This window comes from Anser cygnoides, chromosome 11, assembly GCF_040182565.1.
Source record: "Anser cygnoides isolate HZ-2024a breed goose chromosome 11, Taihu_goose_T2T_genome, whole genome shotgun sequence".
NCBI lineage: Eukaryota > Metazoa > Chordata > Aves > Anseriformes > Anatidae > Anser > Anser cygnoides.
Window position 1 is genome coordinate 12,124,903 of NC_089883.1, and position 17,866 is coordinate 12,142,768.

At 46.0% G+C, this 17,866-nt stretch overlaps 2 protein-coding genes across 3 annotated transcripts in view; both read left to right on the forward strand.

Annotated features, from left to right (window-relative positions):
• Positions 1-13,261, forward strand: part of ARIH1 (ariadne RBR E3 ubiquitin protein ligase 1) — a 54,929-nt gene extending 41,668 nt beyond the window's left edge. Inside the window, exons 9-14 of the mRNA XM_067003713.1 lie at positions 440-511; positions 7,130-7,260; positions 7,361-7,418; positions 8,733-8,993; positions 9,817-9,929; positions 12,501-13,261. Of these exons, the coding sequence (XP_066859814.1) occupies positions 440-511; positions 7,130-7,260; positions 7,361-7,418; positions 8,733-8,993; positions 9,817-9,929; positions 12,501-12,585 (720 nt within the window). The 3' untranslated portion in view covers positions 12,586-13,261. The remainder of the gene's footprint in view (positions 1-439; positions 512-7,129; positions 7,261-7,360; positions 7,419-8,732; positions 8,994-9,816; positions 9,930-12,500) is intronic.
• Positions 13,262-14,785: 1,524 nt separating this feature from the next.
• The window catches only part of BBS4 (Bardet-Biedl syndrome 4), a 41,055-nt gene continuing 37,974 nt past the window's right edge, over positions 14,786-17,866 (forward strand). Inside the window, exons 1-2 of one of the 2 annotated variants that reach the window (XM_048081413.2) lie at positions 14,786-14,891; positions 16,631-16,682. In XM_048081413.2, coding sequence (XP_047937370.1) covers positions 14,868-14,891; positions 16,631-16,682 — 76 coding nt within the window. In that variant the 5' untranslated portion in view covers positions 14,786-14,867. Of the gene's footprint in view, positions 14,892-16,630; positions 16,683-17,866 lie in introns of those variants that run through there. The other variant, XM_048081415.2, reaches the window with a different exon arrangement.

Here is a 17,866-nt window from a genome sequence, read left to right on the forward strand (position 1 = left end):
GTCCCACTTGAAGTTTTAGCTGGTTGAACTTTAGGAACTGTAAACTCGTTGCTGAAGTGTTAGTGCAGTGGTCCTGCTCACTGCATTAGGTTGGTGCTGCAGGAAGTGTCTGCAACTAAATTAGTTGCTGTCTGCACTGCTTTCTAGCATCACCTGTGCTGTTTCCCCATCCCAATTTACTAGAAGATAATTTCCAAAAGGTAGGATTTTGGAATAGTAATAATTGCTTAGACTTCTGATCCTATCTTCTTCTCTTCTGGTACATATCTAGTAAGCAAGTCAAAGGATTTGTATCCGCTCTAGGAAGCTTTGTGAAGTTGTACTTCAGTGTGGTAGCATTGAGCTCTGTGTTCTTTGCTATCACCTTAATGTAAGCAGCTGTCTTGGGACCCTTTACAGTTCCTCTGTTTTAATGTAACTTTCTGCATTTTTCTAACAGTGGTTAAAGAAGTGGATTAAGAAGTGTGATGATGACAGTGAAACTTCTAATTGGATTGCAGCAAACACAAAGGTGAGGGTGTTTTCCTTGTGCTTTATGTATGCTATCAGATGAAAAGAAGAATAGCAACCTAATTTGTCAGTACTAGGATTCTTTTTTTCTGCTGTTGTCATTAAATCAGGCATTAAAATCCTCAGCTCACTGAAATACACTTGTTTGAAGTGCAAATAGGTGTTACTGCCTTGAATCAGGGGACATTCTTCAGGTTAGGTAGAGTTTGTTCATGTAACAAAGTTGACTGGAGACCCAAAGGAAGCTCAAGTTTTAAGTCTTTGGGCTCCTGTCTGGCACTGATGGCTTCCCTGAGCAAGTCAGTGCCTCGCTCCAAGTGTGTGAAACATGTTAACACCACCCGTGGCTTGATATGGCTGTGATAATTTACATCTGCCTTTAAATCCCCTGGGCTGGTCTCTTGAAGAGTTGTTCATTTCCGCTGGGCAGCATTCCAGATAGAGACTGGCAGAACAGCTGTTAAGATTTTATTATGTAAATGTCTTCGTTCCAGCGAGCCCAACTTTGTGTGAAACTTCAGCAGGTCTGCGTTTGTTGGGAATAAAAACAGCGGTGGGGTGGTGGCGAGGAAACAAGAGAAGCAGATGTCATCGGGAGGCTGGGGCTAGGAGCAGACCCAGGTCTCACTTCTGCCGGCAGGGTGGAAGAAGGTGGGGAGGGTGTGAGGAAACAGCCGCTTTGTTTTCTTAGCCCCGTTGTGTAACTGGTTAATGGCATTGTTTGCGGCAGCGCTGCTGCTTTCTGGGGCTGGCTGCGTGTTTTTCATTGAACTGGAATGTCGCATTATGGTGAGAGCAGAAACACCCATCGCTGAAACGCACGGTTAAAGTCGTGCTGGAATTGTGCAGTCTCGGTGCTTTTTTGTTTCATGGGCTGAGGCTTCTGTGGTCCCTGCTTGGGGGCTGAGCACTGCTCAGGAAAGTGAACTTGGCGGTTTCTGGGGTGAACATGTTCAGAGATGGGTCGTGGGTCGAGAACCGAACCAAGTTTATTCAGTTTGCTTGCTCTTCAGATATTGCCTAAATTAAACCTGAGGAAGAAGAACCAAATAACTTGGAAAGGGTTGAGTGCAAGCACATGTAAAGCAGCTATTTTAGCCTTGGGAACCAAATACTTGGAATATCACAATGGCACAGCCCCGTTTTCCTGTTTGACAGCCCTATCTTGCTTGTGATGGAGCCCTCGGGAGCCAGAGGAGGAGCTGCTGCTGCCCCTCGGGGGTGACACTGTCCCTGGCCTTAGGGCTCTCCGTCTCCTACCTTGTCCCTAGGTGTCCCTACCTGGGCATGTGCTGCAAAAGGCCGAGGTCTGAGCTCTCCTGCTTTGGGTGCAAAACAGTTTTGCCTGCCTTCCTGGAGAGCCTCGTGCTTGTGGGGTGTTGTCACAATCTCAAGTTAAGCTTTCCCTTACTGGGTTCTGTGCTCATCTTAAAAAAAAAAAAAAAAAAAAAGGCTAAAATATACTTGTGTGTGTTCTGTAAATGAAACATGAGTGATGTGCCACTAAGCCTGGCTGCTGGAAATAGGAAGCTGCTTGTCTTCTTTTATTTTTTGGACAGGTATCTGCAGCTTGCTTGCCCAAAGAGTATTGTAAAGATGGTCATCCTTTTTTTAACTGGGATCTAGACTGTGTCAGCAAGGAGCCATGCTAGGGGTATTTAAAGCATATCTCAGACTATCAGAATTAAGTTTAAATGGCAGGAGCAAGAAGTTCTTTTTTTTTTCCTGGGAAACACCCATCCAGAGGAGGGTGAGGAGGGGAAACAAGTGTGGCCAAGCCATGCTGGCATCAGCCCAGCTTATCTGTTAGTGCCTGGTGTCAGCAGCAGAAGGGCTGTTGTCCTTGCACATCCCTGTCTAAGCTACTTCCTCTAAAATCGTAAGAGATGCTCCTGCAGCAAGAAAATACGTTGGAGCCCAGACTGTGCAGTAGCACCAGGAGAGAGGGGAAAAAAAAGGCAGGGTAATTACACCAGACATCTGAGCAAGCCAACTGTCATGGGGCCCTGTGGTGTCCATATCGATTGAAATAACTAAAAGACAATATCACAATTCTCCTCTCTCCGAACTGATGCTAGATTGAATTCGGGGGAAAGCTGGCAGGAAACGTAACCCTCCCCCTTCATAATGATCTCTGCCTTCTCGGGGGCAGCGAAGATGGGAGTTGTGTGCTGCTGCGATGAAGTGTGAGCGGGGCTGGCTGTTGGAAGACGCATGGTTGGAGCTTTACAGCCTGCGGTCACAGAGGAGCCAAGTATTTGTACAGCTTGGGAAAAATCCCTTCCTGCCGTAGCAAGACATTGGGGCAAGAGTTGCACAGTCTGGGTGCATGTATGTCTGCCCTTGCTGTCTGTCTCCTTACTATTTCTACAACGAAAGCAGGGCAGTTGTGTTTGGGGAGGGATGTCTTGAACCTTCTTCACAGCTGCTCACTTCAGTGAGCACAAGTCAGAGACCAAATTCTGCATCAAATTTATTCATTTTGAAGAACCAAGAAGGGAATCGGATCAGATCCCATCAGATGCAAAACCCCATTTTAAGGTGCAGAAGAAAACTCAAGTCATTTAATTGCTGCTGTGTTCCTGTTGCTCCTGCTGTCTCCATTGCCATTTCTAGCTTTTGAAAAGTGTTTTCTCAAGTCCTCCGAGCGTGACGCTGAGCTGCAGTCCTGTCCCATGTGGTCTCAGTTCAGGGAAGAACACTTCCCATCTCACCGCGATGGAGGCGTAACAGAAAAATACCAGTCTTCCTGGAACGTGTGCGCTTCAAGTCTGGGTAATCCTTTGCAACAGGAGAATGTGAGATACGTTTGTTCCAGCTTGCCCTCGGAGACAGGATAGGAAAGGAAAATGAGGCAATTGTTATATGAGAGAGCAGAAAAGTGAAACCTAGCTGAATTGGAATTTGTTTCTGTTCAAAAACCAGAGTGGTGTGATGCATTTTTTTGACAAATTTGGAGTGGTCTGAATGAAAAATGAGGAGATTTGAGGAGTGAGTTTTGTGGCTGCCTCTATAATTTTTTTTATGTGTACTTAGGAGACCTATACACTAAATTCTTTCTGCTTATTCAAAAGATAGAGCTCTTGCAGCATGGTGTGCTGAAGTAGATGGCTTTTAGTTTAAGTAAATGTAAATTCAAAATAAGCCTAAGCAAGTTCTTTACCAAGGCTTTAGTTCTCAGTATTCTTGCAGACAAAGGGTTGAATAGTTGAAGGTTTTGTGTGTTTCTTTTCCTCAGTTTGTTGTATAAACTTGGTTCTTAAACAGTTCCTTTCTTGAATAAACTAGGCAGCTTTCTGGTGGTGTTTGGTTCGCGTGGCTTTGGCAATAAAGAAACCACATAAATCAGTTACTTCTATTAAGTGGACCTTCAAAGGATGAAGAAACAAAAACAGAAAACTTGGATTTGTGTGCTTTTTTGGGACTCCTGAGGTGTTTCAAGACTGCCTGAAAGGATTTTAGAAGGGTTGGAGGGGGAACAAAACCTTTTTAAACCTGAGTTTCAGTGATGTTGGTTTTGCGGTATCTTTGAGCACTAAGGGGAGAACAAAGATGTTAATGGTCTGGTCTTCACCCAAGGCATTGTTTTTTGTTGAAGTTAAATTGGAGTTAATGAAAGTTGTTCATCTGATACTAAAAATGCCCCTGCCTTACCACTTCTGGCTCCTGTCATGTCACCATCTCATTATCTTCTGGGCTAGACAGGACTTGAACGGCTGATGTATAAAAGAGGCAGATTTTTTTTCTTCCACAAAAGCTATTGGGCATTTTTCTCCTCCAAGCGAGATAAAATGGCAAAAACCCAGTTCTCTTCCTTTTCAGGTTGCTTTTAATGCCTGAACATGTACTCCATCTGTACTTTCTGGAAGTCCTACATTTGTTCTAATGCATGGAAATTCTGGCAGCCGCCTGGATCCTCCCTGGGCACCAGCAGTGAACTTTGCTCTTTCATTTCTCACCAGCGCGGTTTCGTGCCAGAACTGTGAACAGCCTTCCCTGAGATGTCAAAATGCCATCCTTCCTCTCAGACAAGCAAGCGTTTAAAATATCCTCCTTTGCTCGGTGATTCTAGGTGGTGTCACAGTGTGCTACTTTGCACCAAGTGTAATTAAGTTCAGCTGTGGATTTTGTTGAAGTGCTCACCGTGGTGTTGGAGGATTCATCTTTTAGGGCTGGTTATAGGTGAAGGCATTGTGGTGAATACGTCAGGGAGGCTAATGTGTGTCCCTTGCCTCTGGGAGTCCCAGAGAGGACTAATCGGTTTCACCTGCATGGAAATATGAAAGGTGTTTCTATCTAGCCTCCTGTTCACAGGGCAGCTGCTGAGGTTTGTGGGGTTTTACATACGTGCAGCCTTTTAGGACAGAATGGGGATTGTTCTCCTTGGCCAGGTTTGCCTGGGCTTTTGTTGCAAAGTGCAGCGTGTAAGCAAACACCGAATTGTTCGGAGTGGAACAATGTTAATGAGGTCACTTCTGCATCGTGGCATGATAGATAACGTGCAGAATAATCTACCGGTTTAGTAATTTGATTTGCTGGCTATTATGTTGTTGCATGGCCGTAATTCTCAATAAGAACTGCCTTCCATATCCTCCTTAATCTATAAATCTCCTCCACTCATTGCATTAGTGGCTTGAGTAGTTGCTGCTTTTTTTTCTTTCTGCTAGCATTCGCTGTTTCTTTCATACATCCTTCTCGTAGCTTTTCCATAATTTTTAATAATGTTCAGCTTCTTCGCTTTCTCAAAACTTGCACAGCACACTGTGTAACCTCTTCCTTGCGCTTTGCTTAGCAGAGTGTAAAAGCATGACCAGGGTGGCGTTCCGTGTACTGCAAGGGCTGTGGTTAGGGTCTTTTTGTTCTGGTTTGCATCACCGTGCTGCCTGGGAGCTCCAAGCACCATCATGTTGAGACACTGAGGAGCTTGGTCGCATCTTCCAAGACCCAAGAGCAGAATTTCAGTGCTCCAAAGTGAGCGTAGCTGTGGGTGAGGATGGCCCCGCAAGCAGTGTGGATGTCCCCCACTGTGCGTAGGCAGGCTGTTTGGGAGCTGTTTCTCTCTCACCCCAGTTGTGGGGTTGTCCTAAGCAGGAGCGATGGCTGCAGCTGTTTGGCTATAGCTGCGTCTTCCACCGAGGCACTCGAGTGTTGGCACCTGAGCAGATGAGACACGTGGCTGGGGGAAGCCATGCAGCTCTGCTACCACCATCTCCTCTTGGAAAACCATTCATTGCTGAGCACAGGTAGCTCAGAGCACTTCAATTGTGATGGCCAAAAACAAGTTTGGTTTCATGCTAGCATCTTCTCTTGTCTTTTTTTCCCCTTGGAACCTGCTCATCTAGTGAGAAAGGTTGCCTCTGACAGGTGGAGACCCTGATGGTCTTTGGCACCTCTCAGCTATACTCTGTGTACCTAACTGTGCAAATTCTGCTCTTTTACAGCACAAACAGACCAACTTGCATGCAAATGTAGCTTACGTGGTAGTACTTGGGACATCTGGAGTGTGTGTATATGAATGTGTTGGGTTGTGTCCTGTATAGCTTCACAAATGCTGGTGTGGCTGTGTGATGAGCTGGGCTGATCCAGGCTAGATGTTTTTTCTCCAACTGTACTTGTTGCTTGGTTTTAACCTGAGGAGTTCCTCAGCTCAACTCTGGTATAGCCAGCATGAGAGAAGTGCCAGAGGGGCAGGAACAAGCGGCAGACGAGCTGGACTGGCTTCCTTCACCTGTAGATGCAGCTCAGTGTGGTTTTGCTACTTTAGCTTTGTGTACTCAGTAGGACACTACAGAAATCATCTTTTTTATATTCTGCATGAGATGAATGTTGTTTTGGAAAGTGGCCATATTCTGCTGATGTAAGAGAGTGATACTGGTGTTATTAAAATATATATATATATATATATGTATATAAAACTTCCCCAAAGATTTCCCTGTACAGTGCTGCTCTTTGATATCCTCATACTCGACAGAAGCCTTACACCTGAAAAGGAAGCCCCACATGGACTTCTGTAAGAAAAGACTTCAGTGAGGTGTTACATGAAGAGGGAAAAAAGGAGCCTGACAGGAAGTGTGGAAATGCCCCAGGAGGAGCATTGTCTTTTTAGCTGACGGAGGCTTCTTTGAAGCACAATGGATTCTTGCTGCTAGTTTTCGGATACTTTTTGGACGACATTTTACAACTTGCAGGTGTCTCGGATTGATAGCAGCGTGATACCAGCTCACTGTTAGGCTTTTTTGAGGTTTGAGTGCTGCAGTGGACCAAACACTTGATGGTGAGGAAAGCCAGATGCCTTCCCCTGGGCAATTATGAACCATCCCTGCTACCACTGTAACTCTGGAGAAGGTCATGAAATTAGCCATCCCGTGTACCACTAGCAATGTATGATAGCAACAAAGGTGATATTTGTTGCTTTTTTTGGTCTGTCTAGCTGCTCTGAGTTTGGAATTATTTGGAGACTTAACTTTGAAGAGGACCTTGGTGATCAAAGGGAAAAAGTAAACCGCGTATTTCACCTGATGTGCAGTCTCTTACTGCCATGGGAACCCTTCCAATTTCCTAAGATTTTCAAGGGATGCCTTGCTTTCCCTGCTGACAGTGCTCTGTGTCCTGTCCACAGGAGTGCCCGAAATGCCACGTCACCATCGAGAAGGATGGGGGCTGCAACCACATGGTCTGTCGGAACCAGAACTGCAAAGCTGAGTTCTGCTGGGTGTGTCTGGGCCCCTGGGAGCCCCATGGATCTGCCTGGTGAGTTCAGAAGTGTGCCTGGTGGGAAGGCGAGGCAGCCACGAGGGAAACTGCATCGAGTTTTGAATTGAACTCTGTGGAATCGGTGTCCCCGTTACAGGTACAACTGCAATCGTTACAACGAGGATGATGCAAAGGCAGCAAGGGATGCACAGGAGGTGAGTCCATAACCTTTGGCGGTGAGGGAGATCACCAGCTCTGTGGCGTGCTTTTAGGCTTTCTGTAAACCAGCTGTGAGGAATTTCCTGGATTTGGGCATGAATCCAAAAGACAGTTATGTTCACCAGCAACTTTGGATTCTTGCCTTGCGCTGGGTGGGGAGAAGGTTCAAAATCACTTTAGTGCAGCGAAGAGAACATGTTAACTCAGTTGTTACCTGTCATGCTGCCTTGCCTGTTTTATAGCAGCTCTTGCATGAAGTCGTCATAATGCTGTGGGTCTGAGACAGCAATCCTAACGCCCTTTGGAAAATGCTCTTCACTGCAAAGTTCTTAATGCTAATCCTGAGGTGTTTAAACACAGCAGACCTTTTGAATGTAAATAGAGTAGACTTCAGTTGTTCCAATACCTATACTTGGAGGCCTGACAGAAGTAGAAATTGGGAGTGAAGCTGCAGCTACCTTGAACTGCTTTGTGATATGGCTAGCAGAGCCAAAACCTCTTTTAATGGGGAGGGATTGCATGCTGTGTGCTGCAGCTTGCAGAAATCCATTTCCTGCATCTCTGTCAAAGTACCGTTACAGCCAAGAACCAAAGTATTTCCTGCAGCCCCTCCTCCTGCAGATAGGGATGACTTTGGCTGGCGTGTGCTACCTTTGTACATCCACTCTGCAAGTTTAACCATGCCCATGTTGTCCTTGTTTTCAGCTGATCTGTCAGTGAGAAGAAAATAAGATTAATGGCTGTGTATTGAGTCATCTTGGTTCTCTTGTACTACTTAGCACATCGCGTCTTTCCCCTGCTCTGTAATCGACATGCCTAGGCAACCTAAGGTTGCCCTCTTAACACAAGCACAATAATTGTTTAATTAGAATTCCTTATTAGCCAAAAAAGGAAAATCTGCTTCTGGCTGTTTGTCGTGACACTGGAAGCATTTAAGTCCTTGTAACTTGAGAGGGGAGGCTGAAATAATAATAATAATAAAAAAAAACACAAAACTTTAGGCTTCAGCAATGTGATTCCAATTACTTTCAAGGTTGGAAGTGAGGATGCTGCAGCTGTGCTAGGAAGTCCCCTGCATGACAGGGAGCTGCAGTGGGTCTGGCCTCTCCTCTGTGCACAATGTCAGGGTTAACAGTGCCGCACAAAGTGGCGCCATCTGAATCTGGCCAACGTGTGAGGAGAGGAAACACCTTTGGAAAGGAAGCTCGTTCTCAGGGTCAGGAAGAGCCTTGTGAAGGGCTTACTTCTCTTGCAGCCATTACTTTGTTTTAACTATTTGTTCTCTTTTTCCCTAATGGGAATTAACACAGCGATCCAGAGCAGCCCTGCAGAGGTACCTATTCTACTGCAACCGCTATATGAACCACATGCAGAGCCTGCGCTTTGAGCACAAGCTCTATGCTCAGGTGAAGCAGAAAATGGAGGAGATGCAGCAGCACAACATGTCCTGGATCGAGGTGCAGTTCCTGAAGAAAGCAGTCGACGTCCTCTGCCAGTGTCGTGCCACACTCATGTACACTTACGTCTTTGCCTTCTACCTCAAAAAGAATAATCAGTCCATTATCTTTGAGGTAGGAGAAAACATGGTTGTCAGGAGTTCAGATCACAAAGATAAGTGGCATAGGGATGTAATGCTTGGAGAAGCTGTTGTCCCCAGTTGTACAGAAGTGAGTCTTTCTGAATATTGTTGTCTATAAGGTAGAGGCCCTGCTAGGCATTTTGTAGATCCTCTGCTGGGGGATGAAATATCGCTACTTGTTGCTGCAGTCTGAAACAACAAAAAAAAGGATTGAGGTTCTGGCTTGAACTGGCAAAAGAATGCATTAAAGCTTAACGCTGGTGTTTTGCCTTTCCCTGGTGCTGGCTTTTTTCCAAGGGCACTACCATTAAAATTGCTCTTGACAATCTACACAGTCTGTTTCACACGTGAAGCTGTATTAGCTATTTAAGGTTTACAGCAATCCTTCACTGGTCTACGTGCAGAATTTAAGCATAAGGTTTCTGGGCTGTGTGGTCAGGGTGCACAGAACTACTGAACAGTAGTCAAAGCTGTGTGTACCAGGAGTCAGTAGAGCTGTGCCAATGCTGGGGGGGGAAATAGACTTAGGGGCATAATGGGAGACCATTTGGCTTGTACCGTGCTGTAGTAGTAAGGAAAAGATTCCTTAGGCTTGCCAGAATATTGCAGATCGAGGAAGGAATAGGGCTTGCTGGTAGGTGTAACGGTTCTCTTCTGATCAAATAAAATTTCTACTTTTTCAGTCACGGTGCTCAGAGCAGGTTACTTGAGTGTTACATGGCTTATATCTCACCCTGTTTTTTTTATTTTGGTTGGATTGACAGAAAAAGATCTTTCCTTCCACCTAAAAATACATGTTTTTTTTGTCTTTGCAGAATAACCAAGCAGACTTAGAGAATGCTACAGAGGTGCTTTCTGGGTACCTTGAGCGAGATATCTCCCAAGATTCGCTGCAAGACATAAAGCAGAAAGTACAGGATAAGTACAGGTTTGTTTCTGAATAATCCTCGTATCTCAAAGCTGCTCTAGCACCTGTAATGCCATCCCCTGTGGTAGGTAGCGGCATCTGTATTTGCCAAATTACTGTTTTCTTCAGAGTCATGTCCCTGGGAAGCTGTTTGCTGTTGGCCCTCTGCCATACATTGTGATCATCAGCCTGTCCCTGGGCATCTCAGAACAGCAGTGTCCTGTGCCAGAGCCTGAAATCGCTGGCGGTGAAGCCCTCGCACAGATGCTGGCAGTGTGTTTTTATGCCCCTGTTGGGACCAGCCCTCGGGGGAGGTGGCTCCTAGCTCTTCCTTGCATCTGCTCTGCTGAGCAGTAGCTAGAAGGTTCAAGCCCAGAACAGAAAAATCTTGTGACCAAAAGCAAAGGCTCTTCATGCACTGCACAGAAGGAGCACTGGGGAGTGGCCAGGACCCTCCAAAGAAGAACAAGGAGTGACTTTGTTGTTCCCAACCGACGACTTTGGCCCAGGTTGCGTTGCCATAAGAAAGCAGACAGCTGTTTTCATTGTCTTGCTTGCACAGTGTGTCCCCTGAGCAAAAAGTGGGTGCACAAAAGCTGTACTGAAAAAGGAGAGAGTAACCTGCTGAACCCTGAAAGAGAGCAGAAGTGGGGCCCAGGTGACAGAAATGCCAGTGCTTTTTATGGTCCCTGGGGAATCGCTTCTGCACAGTGGAAAAGTACCAAGCTGTAAATGTGGATGAGTCACAGGATTATGGCTTGCATTTTTTTGAGGCATTTTGCCAGAGTCGCTAAACTTGTGATGTCTAGGTTGGGGGCAAAAAAAAAAATGCCCAAGTAGGGTAAGCTTCAGTGATTAAGGGATGCTGGGGAGTGGAAGAAGCAGCCATTAACTCGCAGTGGGCCTGTGGCCAATTCTGCCAAAGGGTCTGGCAGCAGGGCTGGGACTGGACAAGGCTTTCAGACCTTCTCTTCAGTTAAGTTCTGTAAGTTAGCCTTTAAAATGGCTGCTAAGTTGGTATCTCAGCTCAAGCAGCGGTTTGCTTTGGTTCTGTGAAACTGGATGCTCTTCTAGGGATGGTTACAGCTATCCAGAAGAAATAAAAAAAATGTATAGCTTGAATTGCCTGACAACATATATCCTAAGTCTGCCTTCAGGTTTCTGGGAAAACAGTATGCATCTGTCAAGCCTGTGCAGGTCCCTAATTAACTAGTTCAGTCATGTCTTAATCATGTCCTGCGCAGTGCTTTTTGTGTACTGGTTACAGTGATGCAAGATTGAGACCAAGGATGTTATCAAGGTGGTCAGATGGGGTTTAAAGAACGGGGAAGCTGATTTCCTAGCTTGCAAAGGTATTTCTAGAAAACAGAGTTGACCCTCTCATCAACAACAAAATAACTGAAGTTGGGAAAGCAGTAACTGTGCATGTTCATTATTGCATGCTTTGTAAAAATCGGTGGGACTTTGTGTACGAAGACTTGTGTTGCAACAGCTGATGGCAAGGAGAAGAGCCAGAACAGTTTTATTCAGATAAATCTGTTGATCTGATCTGATACTGAATGCGAACAGTATTAGGGCATTAAACATGTCTGAGGTGAGGCTGCTACGATGTATTTCTTGCACTCCTGCCTGCGTGTTGGCATGTGCTATGCTTGGATAGCTTTCTGTTAGGGTCTCCTGCACTGTGCTGTGGGTCTCGTCCTGTGCCTCTGCTGTGCAGCTCCTTTGAGTGAGCAGAGGGACATGCTCCACTGGAAGGGGATTAATCCAGAATTGCCTGCTGCTTATTTATAATTTGCTTTTGGAACCTGAATACTTTAAACATTTCTCTGCTTTTATCTTTTTAGTTGGCTAACGCACCTGAAATGAACATGGCATCTTTTGATATGTTCCTATGATATCCCTTTTCCTCACTATCATTGATCCTGGTAGGACTGTACCTAACTCTGGGATCAGCTTTATTTGCAGCTTTGTCAGTTTAAGTGTGTAGGTGGGAAGATGTTGCAGGGCATAGCGCCCCTCTGAGGCGCAGGAGCTGTGGGGTGAGACCTCTGCCCTCCATCAGGCCAGTGCCCTTTTTGTAGCCACCTCTCAATGCTCTACCACTTCGGTCTCTACAGGGATTTTGGAGGGGAATAAAACAGGGTCAGCATTCCGGGGTTTGTTTTGCCCAGCTAGCTCCTGGAATTGTCTATATACAGCTCAGTGAGCAGGCATCAGCGCACCTTTGAGGAGAGCTCCCTCCTGTTCCAGGTGTCACCGCTAACCCGTGCTCTGGCTTCTGCAAATTGCAGCCACCCCTTCTTCATTTTTCAGTTATCAACGCAGATTTCTCAGCTATAGGGGCTTTGGGGATATTTTTGCACGGGAAACTATACATTTGCATGGTTTTCCAGCCAGGGACCTGAAGTGAGTGACTGGCGTAGCTGAAGTCTTAATTAGTGCTGTTAACTAACTGGCTACAAATACAAAGCCCTTCTCAGGGGATCTCCCCTTTGGAAGCAAGGCTTAATGTAGGTTTGCATTACTCAATGCTTGGGACGAGCAGTGTCTCCTAACCTGTCTTTTCTGTGCTGTCCCCCTTTGCTGCAGATACTGCGAGAGTCGACGAAGGGTTTTGTTGCAGCACGTGCATGAAGGCTACGAGAAGGACCTGTGGGAGTACATTGAGGACTGAGACTGGCCCCGCATAAAACGAACTCTGAAACCTTTACCATCTAGAGTGCTCATGCGATAAAAATAAAAACACACACAAGGCACTACGCCTGTTACACCGCTGGTCTGTAGTACCGGGATTCTGTTTTGTTAACAGAAAATTTAAGTAAATTATATTGTAATAAAAAAGGTAGATAAACCATTGTACAACAGTATTCTAGGCGGCCAATAAGAGTGTGACAGACGCACTAAAAAAAAAACCCTCCAACTTTAACTTGTAACGTAGCTTCATTCTCCAAGCCGACTCCTTTTTCTTTTCTATCTTTCTTTTCCTGTGTGTAGTACAGATGAAATTTAAACCAATTTCTTGACACTGCTTTTCATGTCCAAACCAGCCATTTTGATGTACTTTGGTAAGGGGGGATGTCTCTCCCGCCCCCCTCCTCCTCTCTGCCACCCAAGTACACGGATGAATGTCGATTTGGCTCCTTGTAAAGGTGATTCTTGGGGAGGGGAGGAGGGGGGTACACAGCAAGGAAAAAAAATTTGTATATGACTTTTAAAACAAAAAGAGGACAACACAGTATTTTTCAAAGTTGTATATAGCGCATATGCATGGACAAAGAGCAAGCGTGGCACGTGTTTGCATAATGTTTAATTACAAAAAAATATTTATTCTTTAAAAATCTTCAAGATTATGTCTATTTGCTGTGCATTTTCTTTCAGTTTGATTATTTTTTTTGTTTTGTTCTGTTTTCCCTGCGATGGGGTGGGGGAAGCGTGTGCTGGTGTAGTGACTTTTTTTGAAGGCTTTTACCAGAGAAGTTGGGTTTCTCCTCTTCCTGCAGTTCCTTTACATCCCTGGCCTCTGTGGTTTTGTGTGTACCTATTGCTGGCGACGGACCCGTCCCCTCACGCTCAGCTCCTGCCACTCGGTAACCCGGTGTGCACCGCATTAGTGACGAATGTACATTGTGGTTCAGGATGCTTTGCCTTTTTTTTCTTTTATTTTTTTCTCTCCCTACATTGGTACTGCTTGACCTGCCCCAATCAGACTCAGCTGTTCCCATCCACGCACGCAGGACACGCGCTCTGAACCTGGAGGAAGTGTGTGTATGTGCGTGGTTAGAGTTTTTTTTATTTTCCTTAGTTCTGAGGCAGGAAAAGGAGGGGTATTTTGCACCACTTCTCAAAAGATTCTTCCAAGGTTTTGGCTGTGGATCTCCTCTCCCTCCCCCTTTCATCTGTCAAATGGAGCGTTCCTTGCTGTTAAGTTTCACTTACATTATAACGAGTCGTAACATTGAAAAGGAAAGATGATGGAATTGTCTTTGTGTTTGTTTTGGGCTCGATTACTGGGCATACTGTCCTGGCAAATATTTAACACTCCATCTAGTGCAGTAGAAATTGAAATCAGTGGGGGTATTTTTCAATTAAAAGGGGAAAGAACTAATGAGTTAGCTACTGAGTCCATTTTTATGATTTCTGTAACAAGAGCTATGTTAAAGTAAACAATTGGTGGTGGTTTTATTAAATTTACTCCTGTATAGGAATTCCTCCTGTGGTATTTTTCGCCAGGCTAGTGTCCTCTGAGCTTCTTCCCACTCTGCCAGCCTCGAGGGGGAAAAATGGCAAAGGGGCAGCTCCCAGGCAGGGCGGTGATGTGAAATGCAGGTCTCAGCTGCCACCCCACTCACTATTTTATTTATTCCCTGTGGATGGCAATATACACGTACACCTGCTGCGATTTCAGTGCTGGCGGGTGAGGGGTGGGATGATGCAGATCCGTCCCTGCCTACTACCATGGCAGTGGCTACTTCGGCTTCAACTATTCAAAATGCGTATTAAAATGCCTCTGTAAAATGCCTGCTCATGGAGCAGTGTGGTTTCAGCGCGGCTGGGCCTTTACCCTTGGTTTTTATTCAGCATTTCCCAAAACGTGTACCCAAGCCACGGAGCTTCTGCTCCTCAGGGGAAACCTCTGGTGTTGTTTGATCGTAATCACGATTACGAATCAGTCACGTCTTTTAAATACTTTTCAAAGCGGGGGGGGCAGGGTGACGCGTCTGTAACAAACAGGGACCCTCTCCTGTGGGGGCTCTGGCGCTTATGGGCGCGGAGCTCCGGGCACGGGCCGGGCTCCCCTCAGGAGCCGCGGACTCCCCTCAGCCCCCGGGCGCGGGCCGGCTCCGTCCCCGCCGCCTTCCCGTCGGGCGCCGCGCGGCGCCGCCGCCATGGCGGGCCCGGCGCCGGAACTGGGCCGCGCGGTAACCCTGGCAACGGCGCCGTCCGCCCGCCGCCGCCATGGCGGAGCCGCAGGGCCGGCCGGTGAGGGGCCGCCGGGAGGGCGCGGGGCCGAGGGGCGGGCGGGGGAGCGGCCCGGGCTTAAAAACCCGCTGAATTTAAGGGGGTGGGGGCTGGAAGGACGCCGCGGGGCGCTTCTTGAGGCGATTCTAAGGGTTTTTAGGCGTTCCGTGTGGGAAACGTCGGGGGGATTGGCTTATTTCTCGCTCCCAGGAGGGTGGGGAGGTATTAAAAGGGCAGGAGGAAGGAGAAAAGGAGGTGATTTGTGGAGCCGGCCGGTGCCAACCCAGCCGCGCAGGGGCTGGCCAAACGAGGAGTGTTTGGGGTGGCGGGAGGCGAAGAATTGGAGAAGCCACTGAGCGACAGTTGGGGGTGATGTGTAGGTAAAAAAAACACTGAAAATATATCAAAAAAGAAGTTCTCTGCACTCATTACTGCTGCTTGGGAAGAAGATCTTGGAGTTAGGTAGTTCTGTGAAAGGACCGACACTGCACTTCTCATTAACAATTAGAAAAGTGACTAAACATTAAAAATTAAGAAACAAAGCTGGTAGGAGCCAGAAAACTAGACCTAAAAATGTTCCCAAAGCACTGAAAGGAACGAGTAGGTAGGCTGAAACCGGAAAAAAAAAATGTTAAGGTGGGACAAGTCTATAAAATCCTATAAGAAGAGGAACGAGGACTGTCTGAGGACTGTTCCCTGTGAGACCTGGAAGGCAAAAATGAAAATATTTCCCCTGGGTGATCCCGTGTAACTTCTGCGAGTGCTCAGTTTTGATGCAAAGTAAGAAAAAATCCCCAATGGGTTTGTTTTCCACGAGCTGCCTGCTTGGCCGCGAGCTGTGGGCAGTGTCTGTGGGGTGAGGTTTGCTGCCCTGCATGGCATGGCGTCGCTGCACTCCCAGAGCGATTAGGGCTGGAGTCTGCCCTAGGTGTGCCTTTGGTTTTGCCCCTGTGTTCTGGAGCATGCACTTCTTTTCCCTAAAAGACTGCATCTTCCTGAAGAGTAATTAAACTTCTTCTCAGGAGAACATCAAGGATTGGTTAGCAGCCTGCAAGTGTGTGGAGAACGCACCTGCTGGGAAGAAGGCACTTGACTTTCTCTCCTCTTGCTCTGGGTGACTTCCACGTTGTCGTTTTCTCGACCGAGAAAAGGCAGAATGTTGAGTGTTTAATTAGGTCACCTTGGCCCTAAATAAATCCTTTAAAGATGACCCCAAAACGCTTTAAGATGCACTGTGAAACTTACCTTTCTCTGGAGTGAGCTCCTCTCAGGTGTGCTCTGAGCCTGCACAGCCTTGTGCCTCTCATATAGGTCAGTACAGAGGCTGTCTATGATTTTCCTTCACTTCTCAGAAACCACTTTGCTCTGATTAATTTTATAAACGTTTATAACACACTTTTAACATTTTGCCCTGTGATCTCTAAGTAGCATCTTAAATGCTTGATTTTTTTTTTTTCAATGTGAACACGTACAACATGGATTGCTTTCTGGAATCCTAATCAATAGCAGTGAACCTACAAAAACTGAACGATCTGTAAAGCAAACAGGTTTATTTAATCTACATGGTGAGTGGAAATCTCAAACGAGCTATGGCTACGGAAGATTAGTGCTTGGCAGGGCAGAGTTTGTCTAGCAGCAGTGATGCTATTTTTGTGCACTCTTTTGGGGTTTGCCGGTTGTCCTTTCTGATTATTTTGTGGAATGTGCCTTCAAGAAACCTTGCGTGGTGTATTTAATACTTCTCTTTTCTGTCTTTTCAGGTTTCTACATTGCCAGTGGCTAGACAACCTCCAAAACCCCATCCTAAGAAAGGTTTGTTTTAAGATACGATTGTGTTTCTTGGCAGATTGATTTTAAGATTTCTTCATAGTGTGTGCAGCTGTCTAGTAAGAAAGAAATGTCCGCTGGGAAAAGACAAGGCTTTCTAGACTGCAAGCTGCTGAGTACAAGTACTTTTTTTGTAGGGTCTATGTCAGCACTAGCTCAGTGCTTTTGCTGGCTAACTGATTGTACCTACAGGCTGCATCTTATAATCTAACAGACTTTATTTTAGTGGTTACATACTTCTTGGCTTGCTAATGAGTTGATATTCATCTGCCTTCTTAAATAATATGACTTTTTTCTCCTTTTTGGTTGTGTGTATACTTGCATTCTTCAGAATAATGTTTTGCTTTAAAAATGGAAAACTAACATCATGTCTCGTTGATTTTTTCACATCACATTTTCCAAGTTTTGAAGTAAAAGCATGTGCAACTGGGATCAAACCAGTCAGGTTGTAACTGGTTTTAACTATAGGTTTATTTGTTTTTTCTTTGTTATATATCGAAAATAGGCATTAAGTCTCTGAGTTGTTCTGAAATCTTGGTTGAATCTGAACTGGATCAGTAGCATTATGAGTTATTGATTCGAAATATTTGACTAAATCCTGATACTTTGTAAAGGGTCTCATAAAGCCTGCAGCGCAGCGTGGTGGTGCAGCTGCTCCTTCCCCCTCTTCCCTCACTCTTGCAGTGTGACTTGCCCCAGTGCCCTCTGTGAGCGTTTCCTTCTCTGCAGTTCTCAGCTGTGCCCACGTTCCCCGTATGGATCTGTTCATTGTAGAGACCTTGTACCTGCGAGGTTTGGGTTCTCTGCATTTCCCTTACTCAAGCACCCCTCAGGGCCCCATCAGCTCAGGTTATGATGAGGAGTGAACTCTGCGGTGTTGCCAGAACCCCAACATACTGACAGCACGAGTCAGAAGCAGTCCGCCTTTTCCCTTGCTGTTTAGTTCGGGGACGCTCAGGTAGGGAGCACTGCAGTTTGGCCTTTTTCTACCCTGAATGTGTGGTGTTCCTGTCAGAGCATGCTTTGGGAGGAAATCTTCCATGTTTCTGTATCCCTCGTGATGGAGAGTGCCCCGGTGATAATGCTGGCATTAAAAAGGAGCTTGTTTGGCAACTGGGCATTGTGTTTTCTGCCTAAAGGTGAAGTTCTTTGTCTTGCATGTAGGCACA